The sequence below is a fragment of the Vigna unguiculata genome, chromosome 7 (genome assembly GCF_037176805.1).
Source record: "Vigna unguiculata cultivar grain cowpea cultivar isolate G323 ecotype 2 chromosome 7, ASM3717680v1, whole genome shotgun sequence".
NCBI lineage: Eukaryota > Viridiplantae > Streptophyta > Magnoliopsida > Fabales > Fabaceae > Vigna > Vigna unguiculata.
In genome coordinates, this window is record NC_140798.1 from 39,795,093 (window position 1) to 39,810,637 (window position 15,545).

Here is a 15,545-nt window from a genome sequence, read left to right on the forward strand (position 1 = left end):
AACAACTGAGGTTTCTAAAATAAATTATATATTAAATATGAAAAAAAAAGATGCAAAATATATGGATGATTACTAGTCAATGTATAAAAGAATTTAGCATTAAATATAATTAAAATACATTTTTTTAGAAGTCATACTTTATAAACACAGTGGAAAAAAATATATTAGTAGAATTAAACGAATTGAAAATCATGAAACATGGTCAATAAAGGGCACTGAAATGGACGGTGGTGGTGTGTGTCAATGGGTCACATTGATGATGATGGTAGTTCTGTGGATGCAAAGGATACGTGGCACTCGCTCAAGTGATCAGGATATTCCACTATAGCATGGTTCATTGCATTGTTATTTTTCCATGGCATTGGTGTGGTCACTATGTAGACTTTTTTCTTTTTTACAAACTATACTGTGCAGCTTTTCCAATTTTTGATTTCTCACTACTTCACTTTGTTAAAGTGAATTTTCACCAAATTAAGAAATTAAAGCTATGGTCATTTCATTCAAAATAATACTAAATTGCGGTACTTTTTTTTTCATAAAATTATATTTATTAACTACCATAATTTATAAATCATAAAACATCAATCATAAATTAATAGCATAGACTGTCAGCTATATCATATCATATCATATCATTTTATTTTATATTTTATATTTGCTGGGTCAAAACATAATATACAAATGAAGTAAATTTTATTTTATAAAAGAAACTTATAAAATTAAACTAAACTTAAATTTCACAGTGATAATATGCTATTAGAGTTATCTTAATTAAAATTTAAATTTATTAAACTTTCCTCGATTTTCATATTCAAAGTAAAAGAATGTAATTTGGTGCACAAATAGATTTGTTATAAACATTTAAAGAATTCAAAATTTTCATTATTTGTGCAATTATTTGTTCAATTCTAGTTCTAATAAAACTTAACATTAATTTAAAATAATATTACATTTCAACACATCTATTAACCTTTTCTAAGGTTAACCTATGACATATACAATTTATTCAGACTACTACACTTCTAGTTCACAACTCATTACATAAAAAAAAAAAAAAAACTAGTTATAATACTTTTAAAGAAAAAGAAAAAAAAAACTCTAAAAAAACATATTTATGATCAAAATTAGGATGGACTTACATTAGTTTAATTGTCTTGGTCTATTAAAAGAATATGAACTATAAAAAATAATAAGTGACTTTTATCACTTTAACAAGAGATCACGAGGATCAATTCAATGGTGAAGCAGAAAAATGTCTAAAAAAATGTCTTAATTTTTTTTGGTTCAAACCCTTATATTGTTTATGTTTTTTTCAAACATTTCAGTTGATCATCAAATTTTATGTCATCTCAATTGGGTTTTCATTTTTAAATTGTGTTATAATTTGGTTCTTTTCGTGGGTGTTGTACTCATATCGTCAATTAATGTGTGATGCGTTAGCTCATTGTTTTTTCAAATATTTTTAAAATAAAATTGTCACATGTCAAATTAAGGCCCCACCGCGTGATGACAATGATAATGTAACCTGACAAAGACAATGTCACATGTCATTGTTGATGTGAAAATTCTCAATTTGATTTATGTATTTGTTTTTTTATCTCAATTTAGTCATAATTTCTTTTTAATTTGGAGTAATTTCACCTCTCTCAAATTGAGATGAAATTTAACTTCTATATAAATGCTACAATGTCATTTTTATTTTAATTAATATTTTTAACCAAATTAAGTTTATTTAAATTTATATTTGCATTAACTTTATTTGATTTTTTTTAAATATTTATATATCAGTAATTTCTAAACAAATGTTATAGTTAGTTTAAAAATAATAGGTTTATAAATTCAAATATAAAATTTTAAAATATTTTATAACAATTTAAAATAAAGATATTTATTTAACAATTTATAACATTTTAAATTGTTATAAAATTGTTTTAAAATTGTTGTAAAAAGCTATTTTAAAATAAAATTATTTAACAAATTATAACATTTTAGATTGTAATAATTTTTTTTTAATTATACATTGAAGTTGTTATTTTTAAACCAATTCTAACATTTGTCTATAAATTATTGATATATAAATATTTGAAATAAAATTTAAATAATGTTCAATGTCAAATATAAATTTAAATAAACTTAATCTCGTTAAAAACATCATTTTAACATTTATATAAAAGTTAAATTTGATCTCAATTTGGTTAGGGATGAAATTGATTTAGTTTAAAAAAATTGAGAATAAATTGAGACAAAATAACTAATGGATAGACTAAATTGATATTTTTCAATTGATAATGAAACATGACACTATCTCTGTCATGGCACACTGTCTCTACCATGTGGTAGAATCCTAATTTGACACTTGACACGGGACAATATTTTTTTTTTAATTAAAAAAAATACGAGTTAACACGTGATACATCAGCTAATGTCGTGAGTATTGCACTAATGAACGAAAAGAACCATATTGAAACATTTTTTTCAAAAATTAATACTCAATTGATACAACTTAAAATATGAGGACCCAATTGAGATATTGAGATTTCTAAATAAAAACAGTGACAATCTATGGGTTGTAATTGATTTTTTTTAAAGAAAACCTAAAAAAAATCTATTAGTACTAATATACCTTTATTAAATTAAATATAAAATTATTCTTAAGAAAAAATATGCCTAACTTTTTTTAGACTAATTAATATACCTAATGAAATTAATTATAATTTCATTTTGAGAATAAAATTTAATTAAATTATTATCCATGTTTATTAATTTTTATTGGTATTAAAAATGATATTTTACGAGTTAAAATCTTTTTTCAGTGAATTATAATTTTGATAAAAAAACATCAGTTATTTTTATTATCTTATCATCAATTTTTATTTTGTTTTTGTCTTTTATTTTTCTGACTTCTTATCTACTGATTTCACTCATTGTCCCTCCTTGTTTACTTATATTCTAAAATTATTATTTTGAGGGTTTTAGCATATTTAATTTATTGAATATCATGCAGATAGTATGTACCAATTTTTTTGTCCTCATCTATGACTAATATGTTTTTATCTCTACTTGTGTTTTTATTATTTTTATTTTATTTGTTGAATTTGTATCATGATTAGAGATGATTTTTTTTTGTCTAATTTAGTCTTTCAGTACTTTTCGATTTATATATTTTAAGAGTTTTTTTTTTTTATATATTTTCTTATAACAACTACATTTTTTGTGTTTGAATTGCATAACTATTACGGTTAGATTAAGGTTTTTTCTATTTGTAGATAATAGAGATAAAATCTCTAATAAAATAATTGATGAATACAATTTGAAATTAAAGAACAATGTAGAAGTTAAATAGAATTAATTACAATAATTTAATAGATGATTTTATATAAAAAATACTTGAATTTTTTTTAAGTAAATAATTACGGTCTAAATTTTGCTTGAGTCTTAAGTTCATGAACTACTCCAAAAAGTAAAAACCATAAGGGCTCTTTAGTCATCGTACATGATGAAGTCATAAAAAATGATAACAATCTCGTATCAAACACATTTTAGCAAAATCAAAGGTGAAAGCCATGAGAGTTCCTTAGTTATTGTACATGGTGAAGTTATCATAAAAGATAGTAATCAAACACATTTTAGCAAAATCAGTAAAAGTGATTTGTCATTTTACGCGAACAAGCATTATCTTATATTAACTGTCAAATCTCACTTATTAACTTAACTAATCAGATGACGAAACAAGACAATAATAAAATTATTTAGTTAATTAAAAAAATTAAATAACACAAACTTAATTAAAAAAATATAAAAATTGAAATATTCAATAGAATACAAAATTTTAATAACAACTAAATTAGTAATACCAAAATTTACGGAGACTTAAAAGTTAATTAAATTTATCTTTTATATATAACACGTGTTTAATTTGATTATTATATCTATAGTGTATTTTTAGTTTTGTATCTGCATTTTCAGCACACAAAAGAAAAGTAATATAGTATATATATATATAACAAAGTTAGAATAATGTTAAACCAAATATATTTAATATTTTACCTATAATAAACTGCATGACCTGTTAAATATTTTCCAAATCATAAAAGTGATCTTGATAGGAAATTATTAAATATAAGTTAATTATGATATTGTTACAACATTGTAGAAAAAGTAGAGAAAGTTAGAGTCTATGAGTTCGCCAACAGCATGTCATTTTACATTGCATAGCTGTACACAGAACACACATGTTGCCAGCATTAACAAACCGTTCCTAACTGTAGCAAACTGGTCCACAATTCCATTCCAGGAGAAGACATCTTCAATTCACACAATTATTATCTTAAAACTACACCTTATATAAATACTTTGCATTCCAAGTCACATATTAATTAGGAAAATATTTATCGTGCAAATAAACTCGACAACCATATCCTATCACAGTGCAACACACATCGACAAAATATAAACAAATCAATTCTAAAATTATTAAATTTAGGTCTCAGGTGACTTTCTTTGCAAACTTAAAGGCATCTCGGTACAACATTGTAGAGCCATGCACCTAGGCTTAAATTGTTTTTCTTAAAAATCGATGGATATTGATAAATATTACCATAAATAAATGTTTGAAGACAAATTCTAGCATAGAGGTCAAAGAAAGTGGGTTTCTGTGGCAATGTTTATAACAATGGTTGAAAGTGCTGTGCTGGCTCCATCGATTTCGGGTGCTCAATCTTAACATGACTTGTCTGTCACTCGTTAGAGTGGAAATAATAATAATAATAATAATAAAATAGATGTATAAATAATTAAAATGAAATAACCTTTGTGCAGTGCCAAAAGCCAATGTTCGTTGCAGCGCTTCTTAGTGATCCATTGTTCTTTTTTGGAATGTGATCTCGATTTAGTGGCGGAATTTGATACTGAAATTTCACTGTCGTTCATCAAAGTTTTTTTTTTTTTTTTTTTTATGTTATTGATCAGAAACCACAATTCTTGGAGTCTACTTCAATGCTCTTGGGGTGAATGGAGAATCTTTGCACGTTAAGATTGTTGTGCCTCTATAACATCAATCACTGTCACACAAAAACGACTGGAAAAAGACCCAACGTAAATGCAACAGGGTTAACGTCAATTTTTGTCTTTGCTTTGAGTTAGAATGTCCATCTATATATCAAGTACATTTTCCTCCTTTCTATTTTTCTCATTAATACTCATTTTATCACACATTACAAGGCTGGCGTACTTACTGCAAAAGAGTTAAAACAATGTTCACCAAAAAATAATAAGGAAAAGCTTTAGATGTTAAACAGAATATGAAATTTTTTTGATAATATTTGTTATTGATTGATGTTGTGCACCACATAAAATATTTAGGTCAGTTCTTAACGAATCACGAGCTTCATTTGTGCGATGAAAGGAAGAAGGCGATGCGTGCATGTACTGCTTCATTATGAGCAAAGCTTTGAAAGGAATCGATATCTTTTCACGTGATTACGCCCATATTCCAGCACAGACAAAGCGACGCAAACCCAGCCATACGTGTACACACATTTCTTAAATAACATGTGAGACAAAAACTATATTATTTATCATTAATTATATCATTGTAATTTTTATTTTATTTTTTTAAATAATGGCTTAGGATAAACCATTAAACTATTCACGATCCAGCTAGAATCAATGATAGAATGCCATTGCATTTAATATAACTATGTTTTTTATTTTAGTAATCATGTGTCGTGCTAGGTTATGTTAAATTAAAACCTGGTTAATTATTAGCGGACTCTAATATTCTCGTTGCTTTTAATTTTCTTAATGTTAATGATCAGAATATTGCTGGCATTGCAATCATGTCGTTCCAAACCCAATCATTAAACAGTGTTCATCAAACCCCTTGTCGTAGCCCACTCTTTTTTCTCTTTTCAAATGTTGCATTGTCATTTCTCAACCTCTAAATCCAATCAAACTTTTATCTTTTTCTTGGAATCTATTCAACAAATCCTGCACTCCGTAAATAACAGAGTTGGCCAAAAGGTGGAAAGATCCAGAAAGAAAAAAGTTCCGTAGATAAAGAAAATAACATAATACTGTAGATGTTTTTTTTTTCAAAATAAATTGATGCAAATAACTGTATAAAATAGTTCAATTTAAATAAATTTGATTTTTTTATTAAGGACTTGGTTTTGTTTCTTTTTCTGAGTAGGTGTCCGAATTGAACAATTTGACCGTTGTGAAGTAGATATATAGAAGAATGTATCGCTATCGTGAAAAAGAAGGAGCATTCTAGAATTTTCGAGGACCCCGTCGTATAGTATCCGTTACTACGAGAACGTTAGAAAGGGAGAAAAAAGAAACCGTTACGTGGAAATAACGGGTCCTGCGTGCAGGAGTGGGTCCCATGGGTAGTGTTCACGGCAGAACCGCCAAGTGGTTTCGGACCATAACTTTAGGTTGTCCTGAATGGCGTGTTTTGGTTACTTTTTGATTTCCTTTTTTAATAAAAAGGTTGTGTGGCTGTGGGTCCACCACGTGTCAAGAAGGTGTACGATAAGGGGGTATGGACGCCCTCCTCGGGGTTGGCGTTTCCAAAAAGATTATCCTATCTGTAGAGGGCAATGGGATCGTGACACGTGTGTAGGGTGTCATTAACTAGGGTTAGGATCGAGTTCAGGTCCTTTTAACCCTGTGCTGCACACGATTCTGAAATTTGGAGCAGAATGATGAAGACTGGTCGAGAGGGAGAAGACCAAGTTGCCATGCTCCACACTCCACTAACACTTCCTTTCTTTTCTTCTTTTCCATATTTAAAATGCACCATTTTCTTCACACTAACCAATGCTATTTGAATGCAATTTTTAAAAAAATAAATTTCTACACTCAAATATAAAAAGTTATTAGATATCTTCCTCTCGTCAAACTCATCACAATATCCATTTTAGCCGATATATAATTAATTAAATAAATAGCAGAAAATTAATTTCAGCTGCAATATTAAAAATAATTTTTCAGAACTTTGCCGTAATTATCTGCATTTATGCATAAAGTATATAATGCTCGTCGTCATTTTAATATATCTTAGTTTAGTTTTCATTAAGGAAAAAAGATGAGAAATTTAGAAAAGTAAACATGTTGATGGAGCACGTACATAAAGACCAAAACTGTGCTAATGAAGGGATGCCTGTGCTTAATTTTTACTTCATACAACTTGTGACACATTATTTATTATTATTATTATTATTATTATTTATATGTTTTGTATCGGTTAAAATTAAGCTTTTAGCATTTGAAACATGAAACCAAACATATAATGAACCATTAAAAAATAGGGAACCTAAGAATATGTCTAAAGAAACATATTGAATGATGCGATGGCAATGGCATGTCTCACATTTAAGTTTAATTCATTGATTCCAAGTGAATTCAGATTCTTCATTGTAATGATTAAAAAAAAAAAACTTAGCGTTAAAGCTATGGATGAGTGTGGTAAAGTCCCAAAATGTCAATTACATCTAGAAGTGTAATAAAAGGGAAAACAATAGTGTATTATCTGTCCAGTTTTAGAGTACTCATGTCCATTAATATTACCAAAGCAATGAATTTTTTTTTGTTCAGCATTTAACAATTATATTATAATGTGTTACACAAAGCAACGTTAATAAATAAAGGAAATGAATGTATTTGATTAATTTTAATTTCCAATTTTAAAATTTAAATAATGTAAGTTTTTTTTGTACAATGTAATTAATATAGAGAGATGAAAAGGATATTAGTTTTTTTGTATGACTAAAGATTTGATCCGAAATTGGTTGATATTACTGAAATTATTACATTTAAAATAATATATATTTAGACTATCAATTGATTATATTTATAAAGGTTGAACAAGTATATTTAAAAAACAAGACACATCTAACATTATGGTTATTTATTTGTTTATGATATTACTGGAAAATGAATATTTGAAATTACATTAATAATCTTTAAAAAAACTTTTTTTATCAACATTAATAATCAAAATATTTGAAAAAAAAAATCATAACTACAAAAAAATATTAATGTGTCTTTATTTTTATTTTTTTAAACCTCATAGTCATCTATGATTTCATCTTCAAAATTCAAAAGAAACAAATTAACAAAAATACAAAAAAGTAAACAAGGAGTTAAAGATAAATTTAATGTTAAGAAATACCATTTTATGAGGAGAGACTTTCTTTTTAATTTGATAACAAATATTTGGTTTTAAAACATTTATATAAAATAGTGAATGAGAAAAATCTTAAAACATGTTTACAGAGTCTAAACTATGAATGACTAAAATTTATAACATAAAGAAAACTAGCATCATTACTTAAAATAGTTAAAAATAAATTACACTGGTATCAATTTAACTAATACTGATTTAAATAAGTATAAATATCCAAATTAAATAAAATTAATGTTAGTTACATTAATACCACTTTCAATATGTATTTTTTATTTTTATTTTAATTTTATAATAGAATTATTTTAATCATACTCTATTAATCCCATCAATTAATTGATCTATTATGTGACTGTTAACAATTAGTGGAAAAAACATTATTATGGATAGTTGAATAACACCACAACCAAGCTTATTGCACCAAATAAGTAAATGTCTAAAACAACGCCTTTACGACGCTGATACCACATTGAAATTGAGATAACCAAAATAAAAATGGTTAAACTAGTTGAAACTCAATTCATTCATAGGTTTCAACTAGGAGAATAAAACAGTTGAAAGTAGCACAACCACAAGACAAAACAAAAAGCCTATAATTAATGACTTAAACAACTAATTATGACAACTAGTAACACAATTAACCGATTAAAACATAGTCATTTAACAATGATCATATTTCCCTCAATTATGTAGTCCACATTCAATCCATTATTCATTTTCAATTAATAGTTTGGCAAGAACTTCCACAACCTACTACACCAGAAGTTGTTTTACTTTACAATAGCAAATTTTCTCCCTCACTACGTCAACCAATAATTAAATTCATAGGTTTGGTATTTGCTACGAGGTCGTAGATATATCCAAGCATATAGATTCCTATAGGTATTTTTGGGGGAACAAAAACTATTCTCATACATCAACATATCAGAATTTCACCTCACACTTATTAACAAAAAATATATTAAAAATTATCCGATTTTTAATATATTGTCTATTTTAGAACATTGAATTTTGTTGTGTTTTATTTTTAAAAGACACATCGAAAAAATAAAAAGAGAAAAAAATATTTAAAATACATTTGACATCGATTCCTAAACAATATAAAATTCTTATTAGGTGTACTGGAATAAATTAATTTTCGGTTTTACTTACGTATCATTTATTTTCTTCTAATTATTCAAAATTAGACACTTAATAGGTTAACCGTTGTTTATGCAAACGAGAATCAACGTCTTGGGAAATTGTTTCAACTTCTCTGATTCTTTGGCGTAAAAAAACAGTGCAACGAAAATTATTAATGAAGGTATATGGATCAAGTCATTTTACCTTAAAAGGTGGGAATTTCTTAAATCAAAACCCTATGTTTTTTTTACGCTAATATTTTTCCTTTACATCCTGAGAAGCGGAAAAAGGAACACCATGAAGGAATGTCTTACCTTAAAAAAAAAAAACAGTGAAATGAAAGAAACTTAAAGTCCACGATATTTCTATATTTCTCGTAATTAATTCAAAGTTTAGCAGGCACATATGCAGAGAATAAAAAGAAGAGAATTTTATCAGCAATTATTTCCGAGGTCGTTCTTTTATTATACTTATACCAGTATAGTTAAAAATAACGTACATTAATTTGCAAAGAAATTAAATGCTCAATAGATTTTTTTTTTTTTTTTGGAAAAAGCAGAGTCAATAGAAGTCATGTAATAATAAATATAAAACATAACATCCCCATATATGAGTTAGTTAGTGTAAAATTATTTTTACGCAAAACATAGTGTGTAGCCATTGGAAGTTTGAATGATAGTAGGTATCTAGGTAGGTGGGGGAACTAAATTTAAATATATGAGTTTGATGAGAAAACTACTCTTACGAAAGACAATTTATGTTTATTCAAGAAAAAAAAATTAAGACATCTCATTTAGAAAAAAAAAAAAATTAGGTTTTGACTTAAAAAGGTCAAGCCAAACATACACTAAAACATGTACCCCCATTTTGGGATAGTTGGTGTAAAGATATTTTTACACAAAACATAACTTGTAGCCATTGGAATTAGTTTCAACGGTAAAATATGCCAAGTTCCTGTGGGGAATAAATTAATCTCTTTTAAGAAGGCGTCGATATTCTCTATTTAAAATACCACTTTTAAAAAAACATAGATAATATTTAGTTTTAAATTATGGATAAATTAACAGTTCTAATATCTATATAATCATTTAACCCATGAAAGTAATTATTAAAAGTTTAAAAGTTTAATAATTAAACCGCGAGCAAATTTTAATTGAGTCTCTAATTAAATGATATTATTGCATTTTTTTAATGTAATATACTAAACAATATAAAAAACAGCATAATATTAAAAGTCAAACTTTCTTATGGAAGTCATTACTCGTAATTCATAAAATGCAGCTTTCAAAATATGCCATAATACGAAAATATGGTATTCAACGATATAATATTCATTGTCAAGGTATTGAATTTTGATTGCATTTATCGCCAGTTTTAGTTATAGATTTTTTTTTTTTAATTACTGTTTATCCAGAAACTGCGTCTAAGGCAATTATTATCACTTATCTCCATTTTGAACTGATCTGATTGATTTTGTTGTAGTTTTGGTTTACACGTTTTTTTCCTAATCGTATCATTCTACTAATGACAACAACTTTCATCTTTTATAATAAAATAGTTCTAATGACAACAACTTCGAATTCCAAATTGGATTAGAAACCCACAGTTTACGTTGAAAAGATGAATTTAATTACGTTCGGGATGGTATTGAAAGATTCTAAACAAGAGTAAGAATCTTATAATTTTGTGTTGAAATCTGGATTTCTTTCTGAATAACTGTCACACATGTGTAACAAACATAAGAGGACAACATAAAACACAAAACAAGTTGCGATGATAAGATGGGAAGGGTAGAAAAATGTACAAGTTGTAGAAGTTTGAAGAAAGGGTGAAAACCCGTGATTGAAATTCAAGAGCCAACCACTATGCTCAAATGCAGATTCTGAAGAGACGAAAGATGACAAAAACAAGAGAAATAAAAATATTGAAATGAAAAGGAAGGGAGTGGAGTGGGGGTGGTGTGGTGTGGCAAAGTGAGGTGGAGTGAAGGGTCGGTGAAATGAAAGCTAAAAGCCTAACACCAAACCAAACGAAACCAAACCTTTTTTTTTTTTTCTTCCAAATTTTTAAATTTTTTTGTACTATATGGCATTCCTGCCAAATTGGACAGATCACATTAACACCAAAATAGAAAAGTTTTTAGATAAAAAGAAAAAGAAAAAATTGCTATAATCCTGAGGGTGCACCAGCATATATACCCCTTCTCTTGTAAGGCTCTTCCACACTTGCCCATTACCAAAGTCTCTTCCTTTCTTGGCTCTTTGCCTTCTCTGACAACCTAGGTTCCTGTCTGAGCTTGTTGTTGCAAGAGGGTAGTAGTAGTAGTAGTATTCTTGTTATCCTATGGCGAAGGACGTTGAGGTTACCGAGCGTGGCTCCTTCTCTGGGAAGGACTACCATGATCCTCCTCCTGCACCCCTCATTGATGCTGAGGAGCTAACAAAGTGGTCCTTTTACAGGGCTCTCATTGCTGAGTTCATTGCCACTTTGCTTTTCCTCTACATTACTGTGCTCACAGTGATAGGGTACAAGCACCAGAGTGACGTCAAGGCCAATGGTGATATCTGTGGTGGGGTTGGCATTCTTGGCATTGCATGGGCCTTCGGTGGCATGATCTTCATCCTTGTTTACTGCACTGCTGGGATATCAGGTTCTTCTCTTCTCCTTTCCCCAGATCCTTTTGGTCTAAATGAACAAAAAAATTACCTTGTCATGTTGGCTTCATGTTTTGCAAATTCTCATTATTTTTTACTTTTTCACACTTTTCTGTGTTGGCTGTCTGAAGAAAAAAAACCGTTTACTTGCAGAGGATTTCTTGTTGTTTTTGAATTTTTCGTTCTACGCCTTCCAAGCGTAGAAACTTCCTCAGTTTATGCCCCGTTTATTCAGACGTGTTATGCGAAACAAAAGGGATTTATTACTTGATTTCCTTTGTTTTTCTTTTTTGCTCAAGTTTCCTAGACTCTGTAAAGGGGTTGTTGCTGTTTTGGACTGTGTTTTTTGTAGCAATTGTTTGTTCAGGATTACCACGAAAGGTTTAGCTCTCATACACGAATATTTTGTTGATTTGGTTTGCAGGGGGTCACATTAACCCAGCAGTGACATTTGGGCTGTTCTTGGCTCGCAAGGTGTCTTTGATCCGAGCCATCATGTACATGGTGGCTCAGTGCTTGGGGGCTATCTGTGGAGTTGGGTTGGTGAAGGCCTTCCAAAAGTCTTACTACAACAAGTATGGTGGTGGGGCTAATTCCCTCGCTGATGGGTACAGTACAGGTACTGGATTGGGTGCTGAGATCATTGGCACCTTTGTTTTGGTATACACTGTCTTCTCTGCCACTGATCCCAAGAGGAATGCCAGAGATTCTCATGTTCCGGTACCTTCTCAATCATTTTTCTTATTATTAGTTTCTGTTTCTCATCCTGTGCCCTTGTTTTAATCGTATGTATGAATAATATATCAACTGTGGAACACCAATTGCTGCCTGAGTCCTGCTTCAAGGGAGTAGTATGTTAAACGTTCTGAAATAGTAAAGTTTAATCTGGTTTGCATTTTAGTCTTTCCTTAAACTATGGTGAATAGTTTTTAAGACAGTGGTTTCGAATTGCGTCTAGATGAAGGTAAAGAAAGTACTGTGCAGCAATACTCGATCTATTTATGAGGCATAACGTGTACCAGTGTTAAATCAGATGACTTTTTCCTCAGTTTTCTTGCTTTGCTTGTTGTAGCCTACGTATTCGATTGTTAGTTTTCCAAAATTGAATGAGGCACATTTAATTTCTGAGTGGATACATACATCATTGATTTGGCTACGAGCATCCTAGGGTGATGAAACTATCTCATTCCAATACCAAATTTTCTGAATGAAATGATTATGCTGAAGAAGTGTAACAGTAGCGTGCGTTTGTGGAACTTGGGTCCCCTTTGCCTTTATTCAAGAGTTTGTGGTGGTGGTTGAATTTCTTGCCCCCCCACATGAATATGTGGTTACATAATTTCTTCCAGTTCTGAGAAAAGTGGATTCTACCGCATCCATGTGACAAGTAAAGGACTTGGAGTGTCTTGAGTTTAAGATAAAAGTGTTCATGATTGTGTCTCTAATGCATGAGTCATTTTCCCAAGGCTGGCAATTCTATTGGAATGTCCAGCTACAACCCCAATGCATCAATTATAAGCTTGAGCTCCCTAATAAAGTTGCCTTTTACTGCTCATTCTAATTAAATAGGGGCTTCACATGTTAGCATGGCCCCATCTGTCACAACTCAATTGTCTAATGTTTTATCAGTACCGAATTCTTTTTTTCTGGTTATTTGGATTCACGTGTTTGGAATAACTTTTGCATCAACGGTGTCTACTTTAAATCAATCACATAAGATTCTTATTATGCATTATTCTGTGATAGGTTTTGGCTCCACTTCCCATTGGATTTGCTGTGTTCATGGTTCACTTGGCCACCATCCCAGTAACTGGCACTGGCATCAACCCTGCTAGGAGTCTTGGAGCTGCTGTTATCTACAACAAAGATAAGCCCTGGGATGACCATGTAAGTAATATACATTGCTTGTCAGTTTATGAACTTGGATATAATTTATAAAGCTATAGCTTTTATCTGATATATTATTATTCCCTTGTGTCTGGTCAGTGGATCTTTTGGGTGGGACCATTTATTGGGGCAGCCATTGCAGCTTTCTACCACCAGTTCATCTTGAGAGCAGGTGCTGCTAAGGCTCTTGGATCATTCAGGAGTAACCCCCATGTTTGAGTTGTCTTTCTCTTCATGATGGCTCTTTTGGAAAGAAGATAATTGCAGAGATGGAGTTGATATTGCAAGTTTAGTTTAATAATGGAAAATGCTTTTGGCTTGTATTTGCAACGTTTCTTTAATCCTCTCAATCATGTCTTCAAGATTGTGGATAAGTGTAGATTAAAGTCTCTTTCATGACAGGGGGAGCCTTTTGCACTTTCCTCTGTGTTGCCTTTAGCGTGTCATTTTTCTTTTATGTTATTCTCTTCTGTCATCTTTGTACTCAGATATATTTATGGAAAAAAAAATAATTTACCTACTTCATCCTTATTATACATCAGACTAACAAAGAAACTAACGTTGTAAAACACAGGACAAGAAAGAAAACAGCATTATGGCAAAACCATTAAAACCAGAACTAATTTTAAGAAAAGTTAGACATTGTTTAAGAAAATTTACCTCAGTTACTGCTCTCAAAAACTACTAATATATCTAAACTGTATTGTAATTTCAAAAAATGCTTCTGAAGTGGTGAGCATGTTACTTTTACTGAAAAGAAAACCTTGGTGCATAGTCTAGTCATGAATATCTCAGCATCATACTGCATCTTCAATCCTCTTCCTGGTCACTGTTAATTTAAGACTTTTAAACGTTGGAACTAGAAAATGCTGGTGGAATCTTGTGACCAGGCTTTGAAAATCTGTTGCCACATCAGATACTACTGTATAAGAATATTAGAGTCATTGAAAATCTTTCCCTGCAAAAGTTTTTATTATGACAAGTTTAAAATTATTATTTTGATTGTCGACAATACCATTACATTTTGAAAGCTACACTTTTTAAAACACAGTACCAGTATCTTTACCGTTAGAAGAAGCAAAAACTCAAGTTTTGGAAAACACAAGTGTTTCACGATTTGGGTCGGTTTCAGAAGTAGGAAAAAAACAGAAGCATAAACGTGTAATGAAAGGAAACCGGAAAATAAAGTCAAGAAAGAGGACAGAAAATTTACTACTAGATGAAAAGAGACGATGGAGACCTCAGTTTCAAACTCACCATAAAAGAAGGTGCATAAACAAATAAGAACAGAGAAGTAACTAACAGAACCATAAGATACCCAATTTTAGAAGTAATTCAGATGTCGACAAACACACATAAAACTAATGTAATATAATTTGTACAGTTCTAAAATATCAAATTAGAAAGTTTAGTTTTAATATAAATCCTAAATGTATACCCTTTTTGATAAACAATGCCACCCAATTTTAACGTAATGAGGCAAGTATATAATGAAATAAAATTTAGATTTTGTTTTTCATAAATTTCTCGATAGGACATATAACATAAGAAATGAATAACAAAATTAAGTTTTAGATATCTTTATATCAATTGAAAAAATTATTCCGACTTCTAAAGAAATCTATTTTTTCCATCTCTCGCTAATAAAGAAGATTGTTTGAATATGTTGTTAAGGTGAAATATGATAATATAAG

At 29.6% G+C, this 15,545-nt stretch overlaps 1 protein-coding gene across 1 annotated transcript; it reads left to right on the forward strand.

Annotated features, from left to right (window-relative positions):
* The first annotated feature begins 11,514 nt into the window (after window positions 1-11,514).
* Window positions 11,515-14,371, forward strand: LOC114191091 (aquaporin PIP2-2). The gene is made up of 4 exons (XM_028080259.2): window positions 11,515-11,960; window positions 12,389-12,684; window positions 13,711-13,851; window positions 13,951-14,371. The coding sequence occupies exons 1-4, from the start codon at window positions 11,654-11,656 to the stop codon at window positions 14,068-14,070; spliced, it is 864 nt and encodes a 287-aa protein (XP_027936060.1). The 5' UTR covers window positions 11,515-11,653; the 3' UTR covers window positions 14,071-14,371.
* Window positions 14,372-15,545: the final 1,174 nt, after the last annotated feature.

Coding starts and splice junctions, on each gene's coding strand:
- LOC114191091 (XM_028080259.2), top strand. CDS start 11,654: ATGGCGAAGGACGTTGAGGTTACCGAGCGTGGCTCCTTCTCTGGGAAG. Junction 12,685..13,710: donor CCAGAGATTCTCATGTTCCG/GTACCTTCTCAA, acceptor ATTCTGTGATAG/GTTTTGGCTCCACTTCCCAT. Junction 13,852..13,950: donor ATAAGCCCTGGGATGACCAT/GTAAGTAATATA, acceptor GTGTCTGGTCAG/TGGATCTTTTGGGTGGGACC.